This window comes from Gopherus evgoodei, chromosome 6 (genome assembly GCF_007399415.2).
Source record: "Gopherus evgoodei ecotype Sinaloan lineage chromosome 6, rGopEvg1_v1.p, whole genome shotgun sequence".
Lineage (NCBI taxonomy): Eukaryota > Metazoa > Chordata > Testudines > Testudinidae > Gopherus > Gopherus evgoodei.
The window spans coordinates 94,251,566-94,274,425 of NC_044327.1; the positions used below are offsets into that span (position 1 = coordinate 94,251,566).

At 39.0% G+C, this 22,860-nt stretch overlaps 1 protein-coding gene across 11 annotated transcripts in view; it reads right to left on the minus strand.

Annotated features, from left to right (window-relative positions):
• The window catches only part of ERBIN (erbb2 interacting protein), a 229,977-nt gene that overhangs the window by 41,610 nt on the left and 165,507 nt on the right, over positions 1 to 22,860 (minus strand). For all 11 annotated transcript variants that reach the window (XM_030565991.1, XM_030565992.1, XM_030565997.1 and 8 more), the window contains 11 exons: positions 17,207 to 17,270; positions 15,305 to 15,379; positions 13,194 to 13,338; positions 12,637 to 12,709; positions 10,518 to 10,647; positions 9,959 to 10,074; positions 8,671 to 8,740; positions 6,923 to 7,022; positions 2,700 to 2,821; positions 1,909 to 2,079; positions 852 to 1,034 (listed from right to left, as the gene is read on the minus strand). In XM_030565991.1, the coding sequence (XP_030421851.1) occupies positions 852 to 1,034; positions 1,909 to 2,079; positions 2,700 to 2,821; positions 6,923 to 7,022; positions 8,671 to 8,740; positions 9,959 to 10,074; positions 10,518 to 10,647; positions 12,637 to 12,709; positions 13,194 to 13,338; positions 15,305 to 15,379; positions 17,207 to 17,270 (1,249 nt within the window). The remainder of the gene's footprint in view (positions 1 to 851; positions 1,035 to 1,908; positions 2,080 to 2,699; positions 2,822 to 6,922; positions 7,023 to 8,670; positions 8,741 to 9,958; positions 10,075 to 10,517; positions 10,648 to 12,636; positions 12,710 to 13,193; positions 13,339 to 15,304; positions 15,380 to 17,206; positions 17,271 to 22,860) is intronic.

Genomic DNA, 22,860 nt, shown 5'->3' on the forward strand with positions numbered 1-22,860 from the left:
AAAGGAGATACAGCTGTCCATGATTCCCAAAGGGTGGCTTCTGAGAATGTGCAATACATATATTGTTCATTATTTAATGCACACACATAATTGCACTTAATCTATGAAAAAATACAGTTTAAAAATTGTGATTTGAAGTAATTTTGTTCACTAGTGAGTTCCCCTGGTTTATGTCACGTCTCTCTAGCGGGTCCTATGTAGAAAGAGATGAGGGACTCATCACACAACTAATACAAAGATTACAGGAATTCAAGATCTCTGCCTGAATCTTAAACAAAAGCCAGCAGGTTTATAAACTCAAAACAGCTAAAGTAATTCAAACCTCCTTTACTGTAGATGTCTCTATTAATCACAGTGGGACAGATTTTTGAAAACATCTCCTTTTTACATTTAAAATGTGTAGGGACAACTTGAAAGTCTAAGTTTCAGACTTCTCCCACAAATCAGATACTTGGATATCTAAATGATAGCTGTGGCCACAACTACCTATGCAACAAAAAGGGAGACACAGCTAAGGGGAAGCAGAAAATCAGTACCAACATGAACACCCTCTAGACCACACATTTATATCAGTGTTTTTAGTGGGTTTTTTTTTTAAATTCATATATATTTCAGTCTGTATCTCCAAATAAATGCAGATAAAAACTTATTTCAAAATAATTTGAAATGAGAAGAACATTGCATCACTTTGTTAATAACCATACTTACTTCCCAAATGCTCGCAATGCTAACGGGATGGGCATTTCTGCTATTGTCAACATAATTTTTCATTGCTATCTTTCAGAATAGCAGATTCAATCCGACACGAACCCAATTCTTTTACTGCCATGGTGTTCATCACACTGCCATACCTCAAGCGTATCTTCATGGTTGACAATTATTTTCGTGTTCTCTAAGGTTTTAACATGTGAAGTCATCTGTGAATTTCCAGTGCTGTGCTCAGGTTCTGGTTCAGTGGGCTTCTGCACACAGTTTTCCATCATATAGTTCTCTCCGTCTTCTGTTTTGCTCTTTGCTGAGGCCATTTCTGAAGTCTAGATTAATTAAAAAAAAAAAAAAAAAAAAAAAAAAAAAAAAAGATTAGTGTGGAGAACCACCCTGCAAAGGTTCATAATTATTAATATTTTATAATTAGAGCTAATATTTTATATTCTGGGAAAACCATACAATGACATAAAACAGACTCAACTTCAAAACTTCATAATTTTGACTGTGAAGCAAATTGGAGAGAAAAAACCTTTCAGATTATTAAGATAGCTGATTATAAACTTTTTTTTTCCGCCCAAGGCCTATTTTATCCAATACATTCCTATTAGAATGGCAGATAAGTGAACACATTAATTAAAAACAACAACACTCACACAGGTGGACTGACAATGAGAGAAGTGAGCAGCTATCAGCACAGTTCTCCCACCTTACCACCAAGCAGAATCAACATGTTTCAGCCAGTGAAGGATCCCTTAGATGCTTCACCACTGCTGCCTTTTTCAGCTTTTCCTATAAACCCTCTGGTCAGATGGGAGAAAAGCAGAGCCCTTTGTGATCATTCTGATTTCCAATAAGGGATGCTTAAAGGCGATGGAGGTGCATTTTTTGGAAGATCAAACAAGCTACCTTTGTGATATATCTAATTTATACTGGCCTCAGGAGCGAGTCACTCGGGTTGCTTCTTAAGCAGAGTCATTCAGAGGGCAGCAACTATTACTAACACAAAGCAGCCATTTATAACTGGCTCTTTTAAAGTACTGAATACACAGGTTATGATCTTTAATTTGACTTTTTTTTCCTCACTGAAACATTTCAAAAAAAGATTGAATTAGAAGAAATAAATCAATATATTGTTATGCAATATCATACACCAGATCTTTGGGATAGCTGTCAAAACTGGAAGAGAATATTGATTCTAACCTTTACATCCACATCTTTTACTGAAACTTGCTGGCCTTCTTTCTTTGACCCTCTGCCACCATCTTCGGTGGTTTCTTCATCTTTTAGTCTGTGCACTATCGTTTGAACTGTTTTGACCATATTCTTTAGTTCATCAGGATATGGTGTTGGATATCTCTTCAAATTACCCTCCTGAGAAACAAAGAAAATAAGAGAAACAAAACAACTTAAAACATGAATATTCAATCAAATATGAATTTGACAAGAAGGAATTAACAGAACAAACCCTGCATAACTATTTTGCCATTTCAATTATACCTGGATAAACCCAGGGGTGCTGAGGCTAAATTAGCTAGTCTTGGAAAACAGTCTGTCATCTAATGCGTGCCCCATCCTGTCCCATTAAAATGGTTGCAGTTTCTCCTTGTCATATATTTATAGAAAACTCAAAATACAGTCCTTAATCCTGTGAGATGCCAATGATTCTTTCCAACTACTGTCTTGAATTTTTTCAAAGCATCATAGTTCAGTATCCCAGAAGAAAAATATTGCCTTAAACCAGTTCACAGTTTAATAACATGTACTCCATTTTAATAATATATTCTAACTGGCCAGGCAAAGGAGACACCCAGTGATCAAAAAGATTTCTCCCTTGGGTAATTTAAAAAATATGAGGCATGAAAAGAAAATAGGTTTTATGCTTTTTAATTCTTCAGCTACTAGAGACTAATCAGTGCAGATAGAGGTTGATTGCCAATAGCAAGAGTAAAGGGAGAGAATTAGGAATTCAAAATGGAGTTGGCAATACTGACCCTGGGTGGTGCCTCCCTTTCATCTTTATCTTCATCACATTCAAATGCCACCTGAGCACGCTGTTTTCTCTGCTCCTCCCACAAAGAGGGATTGAAACTTTCATTATCAGATATGAACAGAACTAAATAAAAAAAAACAATTCCAATAAATATAGGACACATGAAATTATATTAGAAACCATTTCTTTTTCATTCCCTTTATTAGGTGGGGTTTGTATTTATATCTGTGCTTCAGAAGGTAAAGGACCAGAAGTACCAGAAACTAAAGACCTTCTATCCTCAGACCAATGCTATGCTGCAGCTCATTGCATTGAGAACCTGCCCATTTTGTATTAATAGCGACTTCAGTTGCAATCTACAGAAAAATCCTCTGCAAAGCTGTATTTCAGTTTTCAAGTATTCTCACCAAATGAACTCCCCTGAGCTGAGCTTGCCAACTCTAAAAAATTATGCAGGCTGCTTTTCTGATATATCTAATAAAGGCTGATATGGCAACAATCAACTTCATTTCACTAAGATTTATGTATTTCCACTAAAGAAAGAGACTTATCTACAAATATGCCAGACTTCCAAATATCCATACTACTACTACTACTTCTACTACCTCTGAGCCTTAAAAATAACAAAAAAACCCACTAAAAGCATTAAGATAAGCACATGGTTAAGCAGGAATTATGAAAATTACAGTTTTACAAGCTATTTCTTATTTTTAGCGAAAGGAAAAATCCTAGATTACCTTGTTGTCACCAATTACTCCAGCATATATGTTTATGATAGACGTTACATAAATTGGTTCTGTATTAATCTGTCAAACTTTACTACAAAAATCGCCTGCATTCCTATATATCATATTAGCAATGAAGAGGTTGCTCACACAAACAACTGCTTTTCAATATTCCTATACTTGCAATAGAACGCTGTTTCTCAAACTGGGGTCTGTGGACCCTGGGGATGCCGCTGATCAACTCCTCCCCCCTACCCTCATTCAACTCCTCTCCCTCCCTTCCAGCGCCTCCTTCACACCTGGGAGAAGGAGGGGGAGGAGTGGGGATCTTGGGTACGTGCTACTCCTGGAAGCAGCCAGCCCGTTCCTGTGGCCTGGAAGGCAGGGCGTCTCCACGTGCTGCCCCCAGCCTGAGTGCCACTCCGCAGCTCCCATTGGCTGGGAACTCCGGCCAATGAAAGCTGTGGAGGTGGTGCCTGCAGGCAGAGGGCAATGCGTGGAGACACTCTGTCCCCTGCCTAGGAACCACTGCCAGAGGGATGTGCCGGTCACTTTCAGGAGCTGCCTGACGTACGTACTGCCCCCCTCTCCCCTTCCAGCACCCCAACCCCCTGCTGTAGCCCAGAGCCTGACCCAAACTCCCTCCCAGAGCCCTCACCCCCTCCCACACCCAAACTGCCTCCCACACCCCCTCCTGCACCACACACACCTGCCCCAGTCCTAAGTCCCCTCCAATGCCCAAACACCAAGCCCAGAGCCTGCACCCTTCACTCTCTCCTGCACCCAAACTCCCAGCCCAGAGCCCACACCCCCACCCCCTGCCTGGTGAAAGTGAGGGAGGGTGGAGGAGAGCGAGCGACTGGTGGGGGGGATGGAGCGGGGACGTGGCCTCAGGGAAGGGGGTAGGGCATGGCCTTGAGGAAGGGGGCGAGGCAAGGGCTGAGAGGGGGGTTTGGGGATCTCTGAAAAATTTTAAATCAAAATGGGGGTCCTCAAGTTACTAAAGTTTGAGAATCACTGCAATAGAAAAATAATTTCTAGATTACATGAACTCCAAATGTAGCCTGCTATAGTCAAGATGATTAAAATTATATATATATTGAATAAATAAGGCAAATGTTGACATTTCAGCAAAATACATCTTTGAAGACAAATTTCAGTTGACTAATCTATACTTGGAGTGCATTACTATGTAGGTTTTTCCTACCTAAAAAAAATTAAAGGATTCAATCTATAGTTCTTTTTTAAACCTGGTTTTGGGATGGTGACCTTTCACCTTCATGACTGCTTTGGAGTGGAGGAAGAGTACTTACTCCCCTTTTCTGCTTTCTTATATTGGGTCGGAACAACCCCTCACCCTTTTTGTGATAATACTCTCATAATCTGGGATGAGAATGTGTGTTAAAAGAACATTATTAAGGTTGTGAAGTCACTAGGTTTCAAAGGTCACGCAATTCTGACATTTCCCAACTTCTGAGTACTTGATTTCACAACCTTAATAACATTACTTTAACTTTTTGCATGTGAGTAATTTCCTAGGTTCTCAGAAAAAGCAAATTTAAAAAAAATAAAAAAAATCAGAAATTCCATCATGTGGCATCATGTTGATAACCACATGGTTCATCAGCAGAGTTGGAACTTTTACATTCACTGCACAGAACTCTGCCACTTGAGCTGAAGTAGTAACTGATAACAGAAGTGGGTTGTCATCCTCTTTGTGGACTAATACTAGTGGGTTATGAGACACTTTGCCAGTAGGTTTCAGAGGTTTTTGCTGACAGCAGATGAATGGTGAGAAAAATGGAGTCTAGGATTCCATTCCAAGCTCTGAAGTGGCCAGGTATCCTTCTGCCTGGCCTCCAACAGGCCTACCTTCTTCTGCCCTGGCCCCTCCAACCTGTCCCTGTGACATATCTTCCTCACCCCTGGCTCCTCATTCCAGACACATTCTTGTCACCTAGCCAGTTCTTGTCTCCATTCCTCACCTGTCTCTTCCCAGTTAGTCTCCTTGCCCAACCAGCCCTATTCTCCACGCTCCTTGAGTCCAACTCTCTTTCCCCATTCCTGTTCTCTCACTTCCTGAACTTCCAGTCTCCTTGCCCAGCCAGTTCCAGCTCCTGGCTTCTCACTCTTTCTCCGATCTCTCTTCTCCCCCCAATCCTCACCTCATAATCGTAGCCTCCCTATCAGGGTTCCTATTGCTAACTCAGCCTCCCCCTTCCCCAGTTCCTTTTCCCAATCTTTTTGCCAAGGCAGTCCTAGTTCTTTCTTCACATCCATGTCCTCATCAGATCTGTCCATCACCCACCCCTTCTCCACTCCTACCGATTCTCTGTTCTAATGTCATTTCCCAAGCACTCCCAGTCTCCCCAGATTCTCATCCACTCTCAGTCCCTTGCCACACTCCCAGTTTCCCTTGCCAGGAAACTGGTCCCAAACTCCTTACCCAACTAGTCCCAGTCCTCCCACTCACTTGCCCCAATCTTACCTTCCTCTCTCTAGGTTCCTTGTCTCAATCTACTACTTCTCCCATCTTCACCCCCAATCCAGCTCATGCCTTTTGCATCACAGTCAAGCAACTTCCTTCTTTACTCTACCTGGCCACCAACAGAAGAAACAGTCTCCCTGCTCCCAGATCCGGTTCCCAGCCCCACCCTGGATCAGAGCAGCAACTCTGCTGAACTCCTATATCTCTGGGCTTGTGCATGCTCAGTTATTCTATGGCAATAGCATATGAAGAGTTTGGTCACACACAGAAGCTGCTGCATGCTCAGTGTGGACAGAATCTTTGGAAATTCTATCTGCAAAGTTCTAACTTGTCTACCTTCCATGTGCAACTTACATTTTGCCAAGGCTTACAACTTAGCCAAATCTGGGTGTTTTTTCATGGGAACAGCAACAGCACGTCCCTGAAACAAATGCCACCTCTGGACCCCTACCAACGTTCAAGTTCCTGTGCCAAAGTATGGACATGCTAGAGCTTCTCAATGAAATGGATTTAAGAACTCTTTTTTTCCCAGTATGGCAAAACAATATATTTTTCCCTAACCTCATTCTTGGAAATGGACAAACCATTCTGGATCAAACTTTCAAAAAAAGTCAGTCCGAGGCAGACATCAGACAGAGCAATTTCCAGCCCAAAAGGTTAATCTTCGGCAAAATTATAAGCAACTGAAAACACTCTCTCTTATAATGGGATGAGTTAGGCAAACATAATAATAGACGGCACTGCCAGTCCTGACCTCTATTTCTCTCTGTCACACACACACACACTCTCTCTCTCTCTCTCTCTTTTTCTCGGCCCTTCTCCTCCTCCTATTTAATAATCCCTGGACTTGCTCAGTTCTACCTCTGAGAAGTTATTGTTCACATTCTTCAGACAAATTTTCATCAAATTGTTCTTGGTTTTAGATCTATATATTGAAAGTCATGTTCTCTGAACTTTTTCCATTTTTACTTTCACTGGTCAGCATTTTTGATAAAAAGAATCAATTCCTACCATCCTCACTCCTTGGTTGCTGGGGGAACATGTAATTAGTAAGCACTGTTTTCTGTGTTTCAGGGTCGACTTCTTTTTGAAGGGGGATGAGCGGTTTAGACTGAGAAAAGAAAAAATACTATGAGAATACACATGTGTAATATTCAGATAGGATCTCAACATTGAAATCCCTGCTGCTTTGCAGATTAGATTTTGAAGACTGATCTGTCTGGCATTAATTCCCACGTATTCTTCTCTGAAGGATTTTTACAAGTTATACAAAACAAAGTTATATCAAAGAAGTGCATGTTTAATAATAAGAGTGTGGGAATTCTATAAACAAACACTCTATAATAGTGTATTAGAGATGCATAAAAAGGATGGAAAAGTATACACGACAAAGTATTCAGTTTCATTCCAGGACATTTCATAGTCCCAAAATATTCTACATCTGGAGCGTACATTATCCATTTGAAACTGCAGGGAAGTGCACAGAACAGAACAATTTTCTAAACTAAAATTAGATCAGGACAATAGGTTCAGTGCCCTGCTTTTCAAAAAATGTAAAGGCTCTTGAAATTACCAGTGTGGTTGCTACCTCTGTTTTCAACGTAGCAGCCGTGTTTGTCTGTATCCACAAAAAGAACAGGAAACTTGTGGCACCTTAGAGACTAACAAATTTAATTTGAGCATAAGCTTTCGTGGGCTACAGTCCACTTCATTGGATGCATGCAGTGGAAAATACAGTAGGAAGATATATATACATAGAGAACATGAAACAATGGGGGTTACCATACACACTCTAACGAGAGTGATCAATTAAAGTGAGCTATTACAAGCAGGAGAGAAAAAAAGCTTTTTGTAGTGGTAATCAAAATGGTCTATTTGCAGCAGTTGACAAGAAGTTGTGAGGAACATGCAGGGGGGAGAGACACACTTCAATCTCCCTGATCACTCCATTACAGACCTAAAAGTCGCAATATTACAACAAAAAAAACTTCAAAAACAGACTCTAATGAGAGACTGCTGAATTGGAATTAATTTGCAAAATGGACACCATTAAATTAGGCTTGAATAAAGACTGGGAGTGGATGGGTCATTACACAAAGTAAAACTATTTCCCCATGTTTATTTCCCCCCTCCCCCACCCCTGTTCCTCACAACTTCTTGTCAACTGCTGCAAATAGACCATTTTGATTACCGCTACAAAAGTTTTTTTTTTCTCCTGCTGGTAATAGCTCACCTTAACTGATCACTCGTTAGTGTGTGTATGGTAACACCCATTGTTTCATGTTCTCCGTGTATCTATATCTATATCTTCCTACTGTATTTTCCACTGCATGCATCCAGTGAAGTGGGCTGTAGCCCACGAAAGCTTATGCTCAAATAAATTTGTTAGTCTCCAAGACGCCACAAGTACTCCTGCTCTTTTTACCTCTGTTTTATATCGCAGCTGAAATAATGTATAATGTAACACCAATTTGGGCACTGGTTCAGTACTGACTCAAAGAGAAGAGAGTGTGCTATCTACTAAATAACCTGCAATACCCACACTATTGGATTACCAGAAGTATGAATGTCTCCCGTTCATGTGCCACTCACTGCTGTTTAGCTTATAAAAACTGAGGAAATTACAACCTAAGGTTTTCTTGGTGTATCTGCAGATTAGCACTTTTTACCCCACTGATTATTCCATAAAATTAACTATTTCTATTGAGAGTAACTTGGACATATACCAATTATACAAACATATTAAAAATACTTTTCACCTGATTGTCTGATAGCCACATCGCAGTCAGCTGTTGTAGCTTTGTAAAGCTATAGGGCAAATTCTTCAGTCTGTGAAAGAAACATCACAATATACAAGGCAAAAAATTAATCTAAGTATGGCTGTCAAGACTAATGGTCTATTCAGAAACAATGCTCTCTCTCTAAATATATTGCCTCTAAAAAGCTTGCAAAACATTTAAAGAAAATATTTTTGGATAAACAGAAAGGTAATAATTCGAGCAGCAAACCATTTCATTTCCAGTAAATGCTAAAGCTGTGTTGAGAAAGATAATTCTATTTTGTGGAGGAGTTCAATATTTTGAATTTTGGTATTGTTTTGTTTAGCTACAACCTCCTCCCTCCCGCCTGCCCTCCCCTCCCTCCCCCGCAAAAGTCTAAACTGTCACTAAAGTGAAGGAGAAAATCCAAATGGTGGGCTTTCCCAGATCTGCAGACCCCAGAACTTCTGCACTCTCCAACTCTGAGACAGTACACCTAGTGGGCTGCCGAGGAGCCAGGTAGGCAAGCTGGCAGGTAACTAGGCTGTGTTCCATTGGAATCCTGCTTCAGTTCCAGAGGAACTTTGCCAAAATCGAATCATCTCTGTGAAATGTTTCAATTTCAATGGAATGGCAAATTCCTGCAAAGAAATGTTTTATCACAATTTCACTGACCAGTCTAATAAATTCAGAGATGCATTCAAAGTACTATACAGTGTACTGTGATAGTATTCTGTATCCTGCTTTGTACTGTTCATACATATATGACATTCAAGTCTTTCCTGAAATACTGATTGAGATAGTCTTATAAATTTAACTCCAAAAGAATAAATGTTGATGATTATGAATGAGATGAAGTTGTGCCACACAAGGAAAAAAAGATATACATTAAAACCACTTGGGCTTAACAATTACAACATATCTGCTGGATTCACATGCAGCTGGAAGAGTACAATAGCAATCAAAATGTGAAATAGTGCAGTTCTGCTTCATGAATCACTCCTACTGCAGTGACTGGAAAGGAATAAAGAAGCTTTTACAAAATGTAGAGGTGTCCAAATATATGCAGTAAGATGATTAGTGTGACAAATAATAAATATAAATGAAAGGTGTTATTTTAACTTTAAGATGAGAAAGAACTCCCAGAGAAAGATCACAACATTTTTGGAAGGATGGAGTGAAAAGGATTATATTTTGTAAAAAAGTCTTGGAGAGACAATGCATTCCAATCTCTGCAATGCTTCTGCATTTTATGCCATAATTAACTAAATGAATGCAATTCACAAACCTATTGTCACTTAGATTGATGACTTTTAATTTCTGCATGTCACCCATTTCTTCAGGGAGAAATTCAAGCTTGTTGGAATGCAGAAATAGCACTGTTACATTTTTCCAGTTTCCAATCTGAAAAAATAAATGATTATTCAGCTTTACAACTCTGCTTACACTGATTCACAATATTAGAATGAACACATCTAATATTAAATTTTATTGTGTGTGCACAATTTTATTTGCTTTATTCTTAAATATGAAAGTGAATATACCATTATAATATTAAATAAAAGCAATCATTTTTCTCTTCACTTTGTATCGTGTTGTTTATGAACTAAAAATTCAGACATTACTTTTGCAAAACCAAGCTTGCCTCAAAATATTTCAGTACTTGGATTGCAATTGCTTGAAAGCCACTATATATACACACATCAATGAATTTTTAAAATATTCTCAGAAAATCCACTCAAAATCTGTCACTTTTGAATCTAAAGTGAACAGAACTAAGGTAAGTATAAAATATAGTCTAATATCTAGGTAATATAGATTAATATTGGCTCTGAGCAAAAACATACCTCTGGTGGCAGCTGTGTTAAAAAATTATGATCTGAAGCAAAGGTCCTTACGTTAGTGAGTTGCCCAATAGATGAAGGCAAAGCTTCAATTTCATTGAAACTACAATCCAATTCTTCTACTGATATTAGCCTGAACAAAATTAAAGAAATTCAAAATATTAACCTATGTACATAAAAACTTACTTGCTTTAACAATTTAATTCTTAATAGAAATAATTTTCATTATAATTAGAATAAGTTTATTTACAATTACATTTATGGATGAAACTCAAACGCTTCAGAAACCTAAATAACCATTAAAAAAATTCAGATACTTTTTGAACCTGAACTATACTGATACTTTCTCCTCATGTATTCAGGCCAAGTAGACTTTTCCCTCAACTACCTGTAGCCTATTTTTCAATCTCTGCTACCCCAACACACTCCTTAAATCTAAATGGCTGATGACCTAGGTACTTGTGTCGTACGGCCCAGCATCTCCACTTAAAATACAGTGCTGTTTGAAGAACACCAGATAATGGAAACATTCAAAGTGGACAAGCCAGAATCAGAAAAATGTCAAGCAGAGGCAGCAATGAAGGGATAAAGACTTCTTTAGTCCTAAGAAGTAGGAATATGGCATGTAGAGAGCAGTTGGTGCCATACTGATGAGGACTCATTAAGCAAACATTTTTAAAAGGTGAAGCATCAGGGCTGACATGCAAACTTAACTGATTGTTTTACACGAGCTGGTTCACTTATGTAAATAAACTGCAATTTGTACCTAAGCACCTTAACTGTGAATTCTGATGTCCAAATGTAATTTAACAAATTTGGTACAGCTAGGCAAAAATAACATAATAGAATGAATGAATGCCTGTCAGTTTTTATTATATCAACTCATTTTTTAAAAAAAAGTAAATTCTCTACCGTGTTTACATTTTGAACCAATGATTTTTAATATTACTTTACTTGGTGTATTTTTTGATAAAAATGGTGAATACCTAATGACAATAAAAGATGACTGGTTTGGCCTAGATCTGATTTGTTGACTCTTTTTAATTGGGGACGAAATTCATGTCTCATTGTTAAAATGGAATGTATAACATATCTGTTTTCTTCAATTTATTTTAAATGTTTACAGTATGTAACTCACGCAGCCACAAATATGAAGCTGGGACCTTTTGTATACACTATGTCTCTCTACATTTTAATTTGACTGCATGTTTTATTAAACGCACAAGAAAGGCTATGTTTTACTCATGAGGAATTTTGTCTTTTACTATATGCCTCTAATTAAAACTTGGGAAGAGTGCCACGAGTGCTCGGGGAGGGGCGAGGGGGGCGGAGGGCAGTCCAGGGGTGCCGTGGGAGCTGGGAGAGGTGGCCCAGGACTCCAGCTGGTGCCGGAGGGGGGAGCTGGCGGGACTCGCAAGGGCTGCCTACCTGTCTCTGCATTCTTGCAGCTCTTAGGTAGCAGAGGGGCCAGGGGTCTTCGCACACTGCTCCCGCCACAAGCGCTGGCTTTGCAGCTCCCATTGGCCGAAACCAAAGCCAATGGGAGCTGTGGGGGCGGGGCCTGCAGACTTGGCCAGCACGGAGCCCCCTAACCTCTCTCCTGCCTTGGAGCTGCAGGGCCATGTCAGTGGGAGCCGGGGAGCCCTCTACCCCGAGGTAAGCACCACCTGCATTCTCCATCTCCTAACGCCCTCCAACACACCCAAACTGCTGCTGCTAGCAATGGGGCTGCCCAGCTTGGACAGCCCCTGAACTAGCACCGGCCATTGCAGAAGTAATGGAAAGTCACGGAATTTGTGACCTCAGTGACAGACTCTCAGCATTACGCATAAGTATTATTTTATTTTCCCATACTTCCAGGGTTCATTTCTCATATATATATTGATGCCTGAATTTCTGAATGCAGGATTCAGCTCCTTGAAAATACAAACAGTTACATACAGCCAACTAGCAGTTGGATGTGAAGGCTACTGTTGAACATCATTGTCTCATGGAGAGAAATTAGTGCAACCAGTCATACCAAGCAAAGATATAGATATACCACCACCATAGAAAATAGCTGATTGTTAATGAAGAACTTGCAGAAAAACAAGGCAAAGTTTTGTTCAAGTGAAACACTTACCCTCCTATGGAGTCTGGCAAATACATCAACTGGTTTTCATCAATTTTAAGTGTTGTTACTTTCTTTAGTGAACCTATTGTAAAATGAAAATCTAATCAAAAAAAGAGTATTCAAATAAGAAAAGTGTAATTTCTTCAAATAAAGGAAGTTGCAGTTAAGAATAAATGTTACTGGCAAGTCATGTTGTCTTCCATATTACCTGAAATCTTGGGAAACATATATGCTATGTATCTCTTGAGGAAATAAGCACATTAGAGTTTCATTTCCAGCTCATCATATGTCAGCCACACAGAAAAGATAAACCCCTTATCTCTAGTTAAAAGTTAATAGTTTGCCATTCATTTACAAAAAGTTTTTCAAAATTTGTGATAAAACTGCAATTCCAGAATGTTACTCAAGATTTTATCCAATGTCTTGCACAATTATGAACAGAACAGTTTAAGATTACTGTTTTGCTTTTGGGTCCATAGGTTATTCCAAGTTGTATTCCATAAAGTTTTGTCCAACAGCTACCTTAATTTTTTTTTAAAGCGCATAAATTAGATGATAATACAAACCTATGGACTCTGGAAGTTGCTGAAGTGAATTACTGGATAACAGCAGGTCTTGTAGGCTTTCACAGCCTGAAACACCTTCTTCAACTATTTCAATGTTGTTTTTAGAAACATCCAAGTAGGTCAGCTGTTTCAAGCTGCCAATTAACTAAACATGAGGGGAAAAAATGGGTTAACTCTGCAACTTCAATCAATGAAGAAAGCCATTATTTCTGACAGTCTATTGATTCTAAAGCTGCATCTCACAAACTCGGGGTCTTGACCCAAAAGGGGGTCACAAGACTATTGTAGTGGGAGTCATAAGAGTGGTTACTGCTGGCCAGGCGCTCAGCTCTGAAGGCAGTGCTGCCACCACCCGCAGTACAGAAGTAAGGGTGACATGGTATGGAGAGGGGTTGTCACAACCTGAACTATTTTCAAAGGGGGTCCCAGCAAAAAAGTTTGAGACCCTCTGCTCTAAAGTATCATGCTGCAAGAGAAGATAAAATGAAGTATTAGCATCCTTGTGTAATTTGATATTAAATAGACAAAATATATCATGCTACTAAATTTATTTTTAAAATATATAAATATCAGAATGTGATGTACAGTTGTATGCATGCTTGCACAGTTTAAATATAAACAATCCAGTTATTGGGGTTTCTTTTAAAGATTATTTTTACAATTCAGTTTTTGGACCAATAGGTACTCTTCCAGTCCAAAGACTTAGGTTCAGGAACACTCCTTAATTTAGCACAAGCAGAGACTGTACCTAATGTAACATGGAAGTGTCATAATTTATCATAGGTGAAGCAGCATTATTGCTCTTCAAGCACTCAACTTTCTCCCTGATACATACAGTTTTTGTAGAGTTGAACCCTACCTTTCCCTAAAAAGCAACTCCAATGACAATCATTAACTGGACTAGGTTGAGGGATTAAACAAGCAAAAAACTAAGCTCTTCGTATTTTTTACTTTAACTTCCTTATTTTTCTGCATGGCTCAAGCAGACACAAATTTTTATGAACACTAAACCAGTTAACACCACTGTACGTCACTTATGGACAGTTTTACCAAACTTAGGCTGTATAGTATAAAGAAAGGCTTTAAAAAAAAAATCATTGAATTGAATATTTAATACATTGTCCTTTTGTTTACTTGGAGCATCCCATTGGCTGGGAATAGCAAACCACGGCCACAAGGAGCTGAGGGGCTCCATGCCTGCAGATGCTCCAAGTAAACAAAACGTCCCAACCTGCCAGCAGCTTACTCTGATGGGCTGGGAGCCAAAGTTTTCCAAACCCTGAAATATAGGTTCGTCTTATGAAAGGGTCATACAGCTTTTGCTATTTTACTTATCCATCTTGGGGGGTTGGCTTATAAACGAATGGGCTAATGAACCCTGTTATGGTCTTGGCCTTCACAACATCCTCTGGCAAAGAGTTCACACAACGCAAAGTCAACCTGTGGAAGAAATACTTCCTTTTGTTTGTTTTAAACCTGCTGCTTATCAATTTTATTTGATGACCCCTAGTATATACTATTTATTTTAAGGCTCATTAGAACAGGAATAGAATGTCAGTATGGACTGTACATAACTGTAATTGAGATTCAGAATATAGAGCCTGACCCTAAACCTATTACAATCAATGGGAGCATTTGCACTGGCTTCAACTGGCTTTGGGTCAGATCCATAGTAAAATTCTTATGTACACTAAAGGGAAATACTCAAAAGTGATGAATAATAATTGGCCATATTTTATATCTACAGTAATCACTAGAATTTATCAAAATATATCTTTTGAATTGCAGTTTGCTCTCTAAAGTACAATTTCTTCCCAGAAAAAAATAAAAAAAGGAGATATCCCTATATTAAAATGAGGATTTGGATCTAAACCTTTACAGAACTGAGGCATAGGTAAAAATCTAAAATGACAGAACAATTACTTTCACTGAAAGGAACTGTTTATACCTATCCCACAAGAGATTAGCAACAGCTTTCAAAAGGGTTACTTAAGCTTAATATCCTGGCTATGTGGTACTGTTAAATATTCCTAATTTAAGAAGTTAATTGACAAGACAGGTACTACTGCACAGTTAAAATACAATGCATTTAAAACATCAAAAAGACATACCCCGGGGATAAGAGTTAGTCTATTACCATCCATCCAAAATTCCTTTAACCCACTCAGTTGTTCAAGTACTTCAGGCTGTTAAAAGAATTTTTAAAAATCAGATACAAAAGAACAGCTTAAATGCAGCAGTGAAACAGTCAATACAGCCATTTGAATAGTTTTATTAAATAAGATATTTTAATCCTAGTTTTAATTTATAGTTGCTTTGTGTGGAGCCACAGAAGAGAATGCAGATAACTAACTTTACAAAATGTAAGTCTCTAACAAGTGTAAAAATTTGACCAAAATTTTTAAAAAAATCTTTACAAAAAAATTAGTTTGTTTTCCTTTTGAAACACATTAAAAAAAATCTCAAAATGTACCTATTGCTTTTCATACTGAGAGATCTAAAAACATTCTATTAATTTTACACCTCAACATGGCTATTTATTCAACAGCCAGTTAAAGTCTATTAGATCTCAGACCAGGCGAACTTCAAACTTGTAGCTTAAAACCTGTAACAGTGTAGTAGCAAATCAAAAGGTGTATATGGGATAAATAAACCATTATATCAATGAAGAGAATATTTTAATAATAAGTTCCTATTATAAACTTTCCTCCTTAATTTGTCATAGGCCTCAAAGGAGGAAATATAGAAAACAAAGGAATCTACAATTTGTTTTCCCATTTAAATACAAATGTTTTCTCAAGCCCCAGGAAAGAGGCAATGCCACTTGACAAAACACACACATTATGCATGCTTCACTGGAAATATTTATACTTTGTTTCTGGAAAAACAGAGAGAATATATGATGGAGGTATTGGCTGTAGCCCAATAGCTCAGACTGAGTTGAGTTCTGCACTTAAAACATGGATTCAATCACTTTATTATGTATGAAGAATACAGCAATCTCTCCCTAAAATTATGGTTCTTACTACAAGTGCAGAATTAAATTTCTGAGAATTCCCAAGCAAGTCTTAATTCGTTCATGAGTGAAGATTTAAAGTGGATTCCTTAAGAAATTTAACATTTATTGCCAAAAGATCTTCATAGAAAAATGCAAATTCTTTAAACTTTTTAAGTAGGAGGGAAAACAGAGGCATAGAGGGATGAAGTGACTCATCCAAAGTCACAAAGCAGCCCAGTGCCAGAGCTAGGAACAGAAAACAAGTAATCTGATCCTCAGTACATTTTCTTAGTACACAGACTAGTAGTGCATAGGGAAGTGCATGGTACAACAGCACTCCTCAAACTGTGCCCCACACAGCACTTACTAGTGGTCACAGAGAGTTGGCTGGTCACACAGTGTTGGCTCTTCATCACATTTCCAATTGCTAAATTCCATTATAAGACAGCTAAAAATACACTGAATACTTTCCTAATATTACTTTTCAGAATCAGCAGTTGCTGTAGTTGCTATAGAGACATTATGCTATTGTAAATGGGAGAGGAAGCACTTGTCTGCAGAATCATAAACTCTTCCCTATGACAAGGTCTGTGAAGCCCAAGCCAATACTATTGTGGGCACTACCCAAAACAGCAAGTAAGTAATAATTTCTCTTGAGCACAAATAGTTTACACTCACTATCTATCAACAGAAGGTTCCTCTTTATAGTTTATGTTTGCCTGCCATACTGAAGCTACCAAATAAAAGAATCACTATGCCTGCATATTAAAATACACCTTCTACCAAATGTCACAGTCCTAGCACATCATTAGGGTTTTTTAAAAAAGAAAGGGAAAATAAATATTGAGGCAGAATTTTAAAAATAGATTCCATAAAGCGGTAAGAAGTGTATGCAACATTTGTTCAGTAACACAGCTCATAAGCTGATTTTTGCATTTTGATGTTGATTAAAAATAGATTTAAGGATAAAGATTTAAAAAAAGATTCTAAGATCTGCTACTTAGCTAAAACTCACCACTTCTGTGAATTCATTACTTCCTAAGTCCAATCTCTCCAGCTGCGTCAGTCTGTTCATGGTTCTGCACATGAAAGGAATTAATAAGGAATTAGATTTAAAAAAATACCAGTTACATCCCAATCTTCCTGTATTCATACTAATACATGTTTTTAATCAGCATTAAATAGTGATGCAGTTTTGTAAATAGACTGATACTTAGTCAGGGTCAGATTTTCATACATTGTTCAATTGAATAACTACACATTACTGATCCTGCTGATTAAATCACACAAAAGAAGTCAGAGCTTTAAGTAATCTAGTGTCAGCTAGTTTAATTTTTGTAAATTAAATTATGACCAATATGGTCATCTCAATCATTCCAAGTCATTCTGTAAAGCTACTCTCCACTTACACTTCCATCCATCTCCCACAATCCATTGTAATCACTTCAGACTTCTCTTTTGTTACATCAGCGCTGGCACAACTATGGTTGGCCCAGGTCATCTGGACTCTGGCTCAGGGCTAAAAATTTCTGTGTAGATGTTTGGGCTTGGGCTGGAGCCCAAAATCTGAGACCCTCACCCTTGAGCTGGAATGTCTGTCTACACAGCAATTATACAGCCCCACAGCCCGAGTTCTGCAAGCTCGAGTCAGCTGACCCAGGTCAGCTGTGTTTATTGCTGTGTAGATGTACCACCTATGGCAGTGATTCTCAAACTTTTGTACCAGTGACCCCTTTCACATAGCAAGCCTCTGAGTGTGAGGCTTGCTTATAAATTAAAAACATTTTTTATATATTTAACACCATTATAAATGCTGGAGGCAAAGCGGGGTTGGAGTGGAGGCTGACAGCTCATAATCCTCCACATAATAACCTCACGACTGCTTGAGAGCTTCCGACCCCCAGTTTGAGAACTCTGATCTATGGCCAGAATGCTGGCTTTCTATCTGCCTTCCCTCACCAATATAAGCATTGCATAATGGATTAGCTATGGCCAAAAAGAACATGGCTGACAACTGAAAGTTTTTGATATCCTCCACTTAAAGGCGGACAGCATTATAATAATATAACTCTAGCAGTAAACAAGGCAATTTTTTAATTCACTCCATGAAATGTATTCAGTGCCTATTTTTATATTTAAGAATTTAAGTAAGGTGAATTTAAAAAAATAAACATTTACTTATATATAATGCAATAGCTGAAAGACTATAAAAAATTCCTAATAAATGTTTGCTTTGACTGATTTCTTGTTACATTTCCAAACACTGTGCCATTGTGCATAAAGAAGCTATTCCTTTAATTTAAAAAGCAAGCAAGGTTTAGGCAAGTCACATTAAGCACTAAAGTGACTTAAAATCTTAAATACAGTTGTACAGGGAGTACAATAATGTTTCATATTACACAAAACAATCAAAATTTCAATTTAGTCAAAAATAAAAAATTTAAAAAGACATGGTTTTAATTAAGCCTTAGACCCCAACACTGCAAACACTTATGGCCATGGATAACTTTACTGATGTTAGCAATATCATTTACTTCAGTTGGAATAACACACAGCTTTAGTTACGTGCATATGTTTGTAGGAATTGGCCCTACATAGTGCAAAAGTAACTCTCCCTAAAAATCATTTGCATTTTTTGTTTTGTTTTAGGAAGTGGTCACTGCATTGTTTTCAGTAACAGTTACCCTTACGATCAGAACTACATTTAAAAAGCCAATGAAAATGTTTCCAAACTGAGAAGCTTATCAGTTTCTGCATATATAAAAAAATAATTTATCTTTACTCTTAGCTATCAAATAAACCATCTATACAATGTTCAGTACTCTTGCTTTCCTTTCACATAGGAGACCTATTTTTAATGTGCATTACAAAAGTTCCTATCCTTCAATCTCTAAATATTGGATCAGCTTAAAGCTAAATAATGTATTTGGCACAAACCAAGGTTAATTTAGTTCCTTGGCATTAATTACCCACTTTGATTAACAGTTTTAACAAGTGCTTTTTGTTTCAGAGTTAAATATTTTACTCAAACCTAATTCAGTAGGCATGCTAGCTCTACGTTACTATAAGTTTGTCCAATGACAGCTATGATTAAAAATAAAAATCAACCAGTATCAACAAGTGTGAAGAAACTAAAGGAAAAAATACAGAAATATAAACATGAAAACAAGCAATTATTTAGGTTCTGTAGCAAAATATTAATTCAGGCTGGTATATCTAATTAGCACCAATAAAGCATTTTCCCCTTTGCATCTACGTCCCAATTTCTTTTTTCCTGTGTTATTATTTAGTTCTATATTGATTTTTTTCATCCAAACTAATTCTTCACAGTTATAAAGCACCTTTATTTATAAACATACACCTGGACTTTTAAAAGTATTTTAATTTAGATGTTTGTTACAGTCCCTGCCTTCACTTCATAACTGAAAGTGGGCCAGGCATTAATCTGCTAATTACATCACCTGCAAAGTAGACGCAGGGTGCTGAGAGTCTCAGCAGCTATGCTGGGTTTCCTCCTTAGCCATATCATATATAGATAGTGCTTCTCTCTAGGGCCCCAAATCAGCAAGGTACTTTTGCATGATGTTATCTTTAAACACACAAATAAAATCAATAGCTTTGAGTACCCTGCTGAATCGATCCTAGAAAACATGGAAGAGTTATGGCAGCAGCTGTGTTGCTAGGAAGACTATGGTGGCACTAGTCAAGACTGCACAGTTAAAGCTGAATTTATTTGTGTGCATACAGAATGAAATCCTGGCCCCACTGAAGTCACTAGCAAAATGCCCACTGACATCAGGGGAGCCAGGATTTCACCCATGAAGCATTACAACATTCCTGTCAAAATCTTAATCCATAAGAGAACTATGCTTAAGTTACTAATATATTCTCTTAAACTTAAGTCCATCTGCATGTAAGTTTTTGTCTGGGAATTACCGATATATTTGCATTTCAACTGTAACTATATGCCAAATATCCCTCACTTTGAGGGATGTCAGTTTACATATACCACAAATAAAAAATCATGAAGCTAAAGGTAGAGAAAATTCTTTACATCAAATTAACGAATATCACAGCATTTCAAGTTCTCTTTCTGAATAATGTTTTCAATATCATCTGTTTTGGGTCACTGTCACATGCTGATAGGTGAACCCTTCGCCATACAGGACAGGGGTGGCCAACCCATGGCTTGTGAGCCACGTGGCTCATTTACAGTTAAAGTGCAGCTCGCAAAGCCCCTCCCCCGCAATTCTCTGCCTACTAGACTGCAGGGGAGGGGGTGAATAGCCTCAGGCCTTCTGCCCTGCAGAAGGATGGTAGGACTAGAGCCTACTGCCAGAGACAACTGGTGCCTGATGAGTGTGTGTGGGGGGAACAATTTAAAGGTTCAATCGTCCCGCCGCAACAGCTTGAGTCACACAACCCCAGGCACACCTCCCCTCTTACCCTCAGCGGCCCCTCCCTGCAGCTCCCAGGTATTAGCTCTGTGGGGAGAGGCAGCATCTCTCCCTGCAGCTCCTAACTGTTTGCTGCTGCCTGTCCCCACAGCCTCAGCTCTAACAGCTGCTGTGCAGGGAGAGGGCCTGGCTGCATCATGTGACAAAGTGGGGCAGCAACCCCTGGCAAAAATAATGGGGGAGGGATAGCTCAGTGGTTTGAGCATTGGCCTTCTAAACCCAGAGTTGTGAGTTCAATCCTTGATAGGGCCACTCAGGGATCTGGGGCAAAAATTGGTACTTGGTCCTGCTAGTGAAGGCAGGGGGCTGAACTCAATGACCTTTTGAGGTCCCTTCCAGCTCTAGGAGATAGGTATATCTCCAATTATTAAAGACACGACACATGAACCTCCCCCCGGCAGGCACGCCCTGTGCAGCTGAAGTCACAAGCCCTGGCAGGCACACTCTGGCTCTTGAATTTCTGAAGATTGTCATATGTGGCTTGGTGGGTCAGAAAGTATGGCCACCTCTGATGTAGAGTAATGTGTGTAAACATAATGTGCAAAATAAGTCACAATCAATTCTGTCCAAGAAAGTATTTCAGCTGTATGCCATTACTTGCATATATCTCAAATGAAAACAGTCTTAGTCAAGTAGGATCACCATGTGAATTAGGTGGAAAATTAAATTACTCAGGGCCGTGCCAGACCACAGAAGTAACAACACTGTCAGCTTCCTGGGTTAGTTTGTCCTATGCTAGAATAAGGAGAGCAACCCACAATCACTGCCCAAAATTAAGGGATGAAGGAAGGGACTAGAAGTGCTACACAATATAAAAAATAAAGCCTACAGTTTAATTTTACTATTAAGACAACCTGAGATTAAAATTTTAACAAGCATTTTACAGCTGTGGAAATGGGATTGGGGGATATTCACACTACTTATGTTAAACAATTCAGCGAAGTGTTTTGGAATACATCTTCAATAACAAATTCCACAGAACATAGGTATGTACTGTGTTGTATTTTATCAATAATAAATTTATTCATGATCAAAGTTGCTCATAAACAAGTGAATCACATTCACTCAGTCATTCTGAACCATAAGCGTCTATTAATCCCACATACATTGAATTTAATATTAGAATTTGAATAATATCCACAAAAGATTTCAACAGTAAAGTAAAAAAGACTTAGTGCCACTAAAATAAATTTATGCATGCACATACAGAGAGTGTGGCAATGGTACACTAAAATTAGTCAAGATTTCTGGAGAGGGAAATTGATGGATTACAATTTAAAACATTTTCAGCTGGAATCATAACATTCACAGACATGGATTAAGGCATAACTCTTGGGATGCAGTCCCAGTGACTGGGGGAAAGAGGAAGAAATTAACCAAGTACCTGGTCAATAAAAACTCAGGTATCTGAGACAGAAGATCAAGGAGTCTATAGCAGAGTGGATCTCTGCTCCTGCCCTGAAGGGGTTAAAAACAGCCCGGGGAAGGGGTTGGGGCTGGAGAAAGCAGCCTTTAAGCTGGGCTGATTGGGGAAGTGGCTGCAGCTGGGGCCACGCCCCAAACTGAGCCACAGGGCCTAATAAGGCAGCCAGGGAGCCAGAAGCAGAACATAGAGTCTCTCTCTGACAGGGAGAGAGAGACAGGCCTGGCTGCTCAGGGAACCTAAAGGAAAGCAGGGCTGGGGGAAAAGCCTTAGGAGCTGGGAAGTCCTAGGCCAGCAACTTCCCAGGCTGCAGGGCCTAATTCTAGGCCTGCAAGGTACTGGCCTTGCAGAGGGGCAGCCGGAGGGTGGGTAAGGGCAGCCAGGCCAAAACCCCTTTGCCTATGATGAGTGGCTGATACTGCAGTTGGCCCCAGGGCGTGGGGCTAAACAATGACTGGGCAGTAGCCAATACTGAGGCAAAGTAGGGATAGTGGGGTGGGGTTCCCCTGGGAGAGGGGAGACCCTGAGAAAGGGGCACTGAGGTCCAGGGAGGGGCCAGCAGAGGACAAGCAGATCACTGGCCTGCAGAGGGTGCTCTGTAGCTGGAGTTGAGCTAATTCCCTGAAGCAACCAGCAGGAGGCGCCGCAGGGGTGAGTCCATACATTCACAGAGTCCATTGGGTTAGAGAAGAGAGAGAATTTGGAAAGCCAGGACAAGGAAGAGACTGAACATGAGGAAAAGGAAGAGTTTCTGCAAGAGTGCTGATTCATCTGGGTTTGATCATGAAG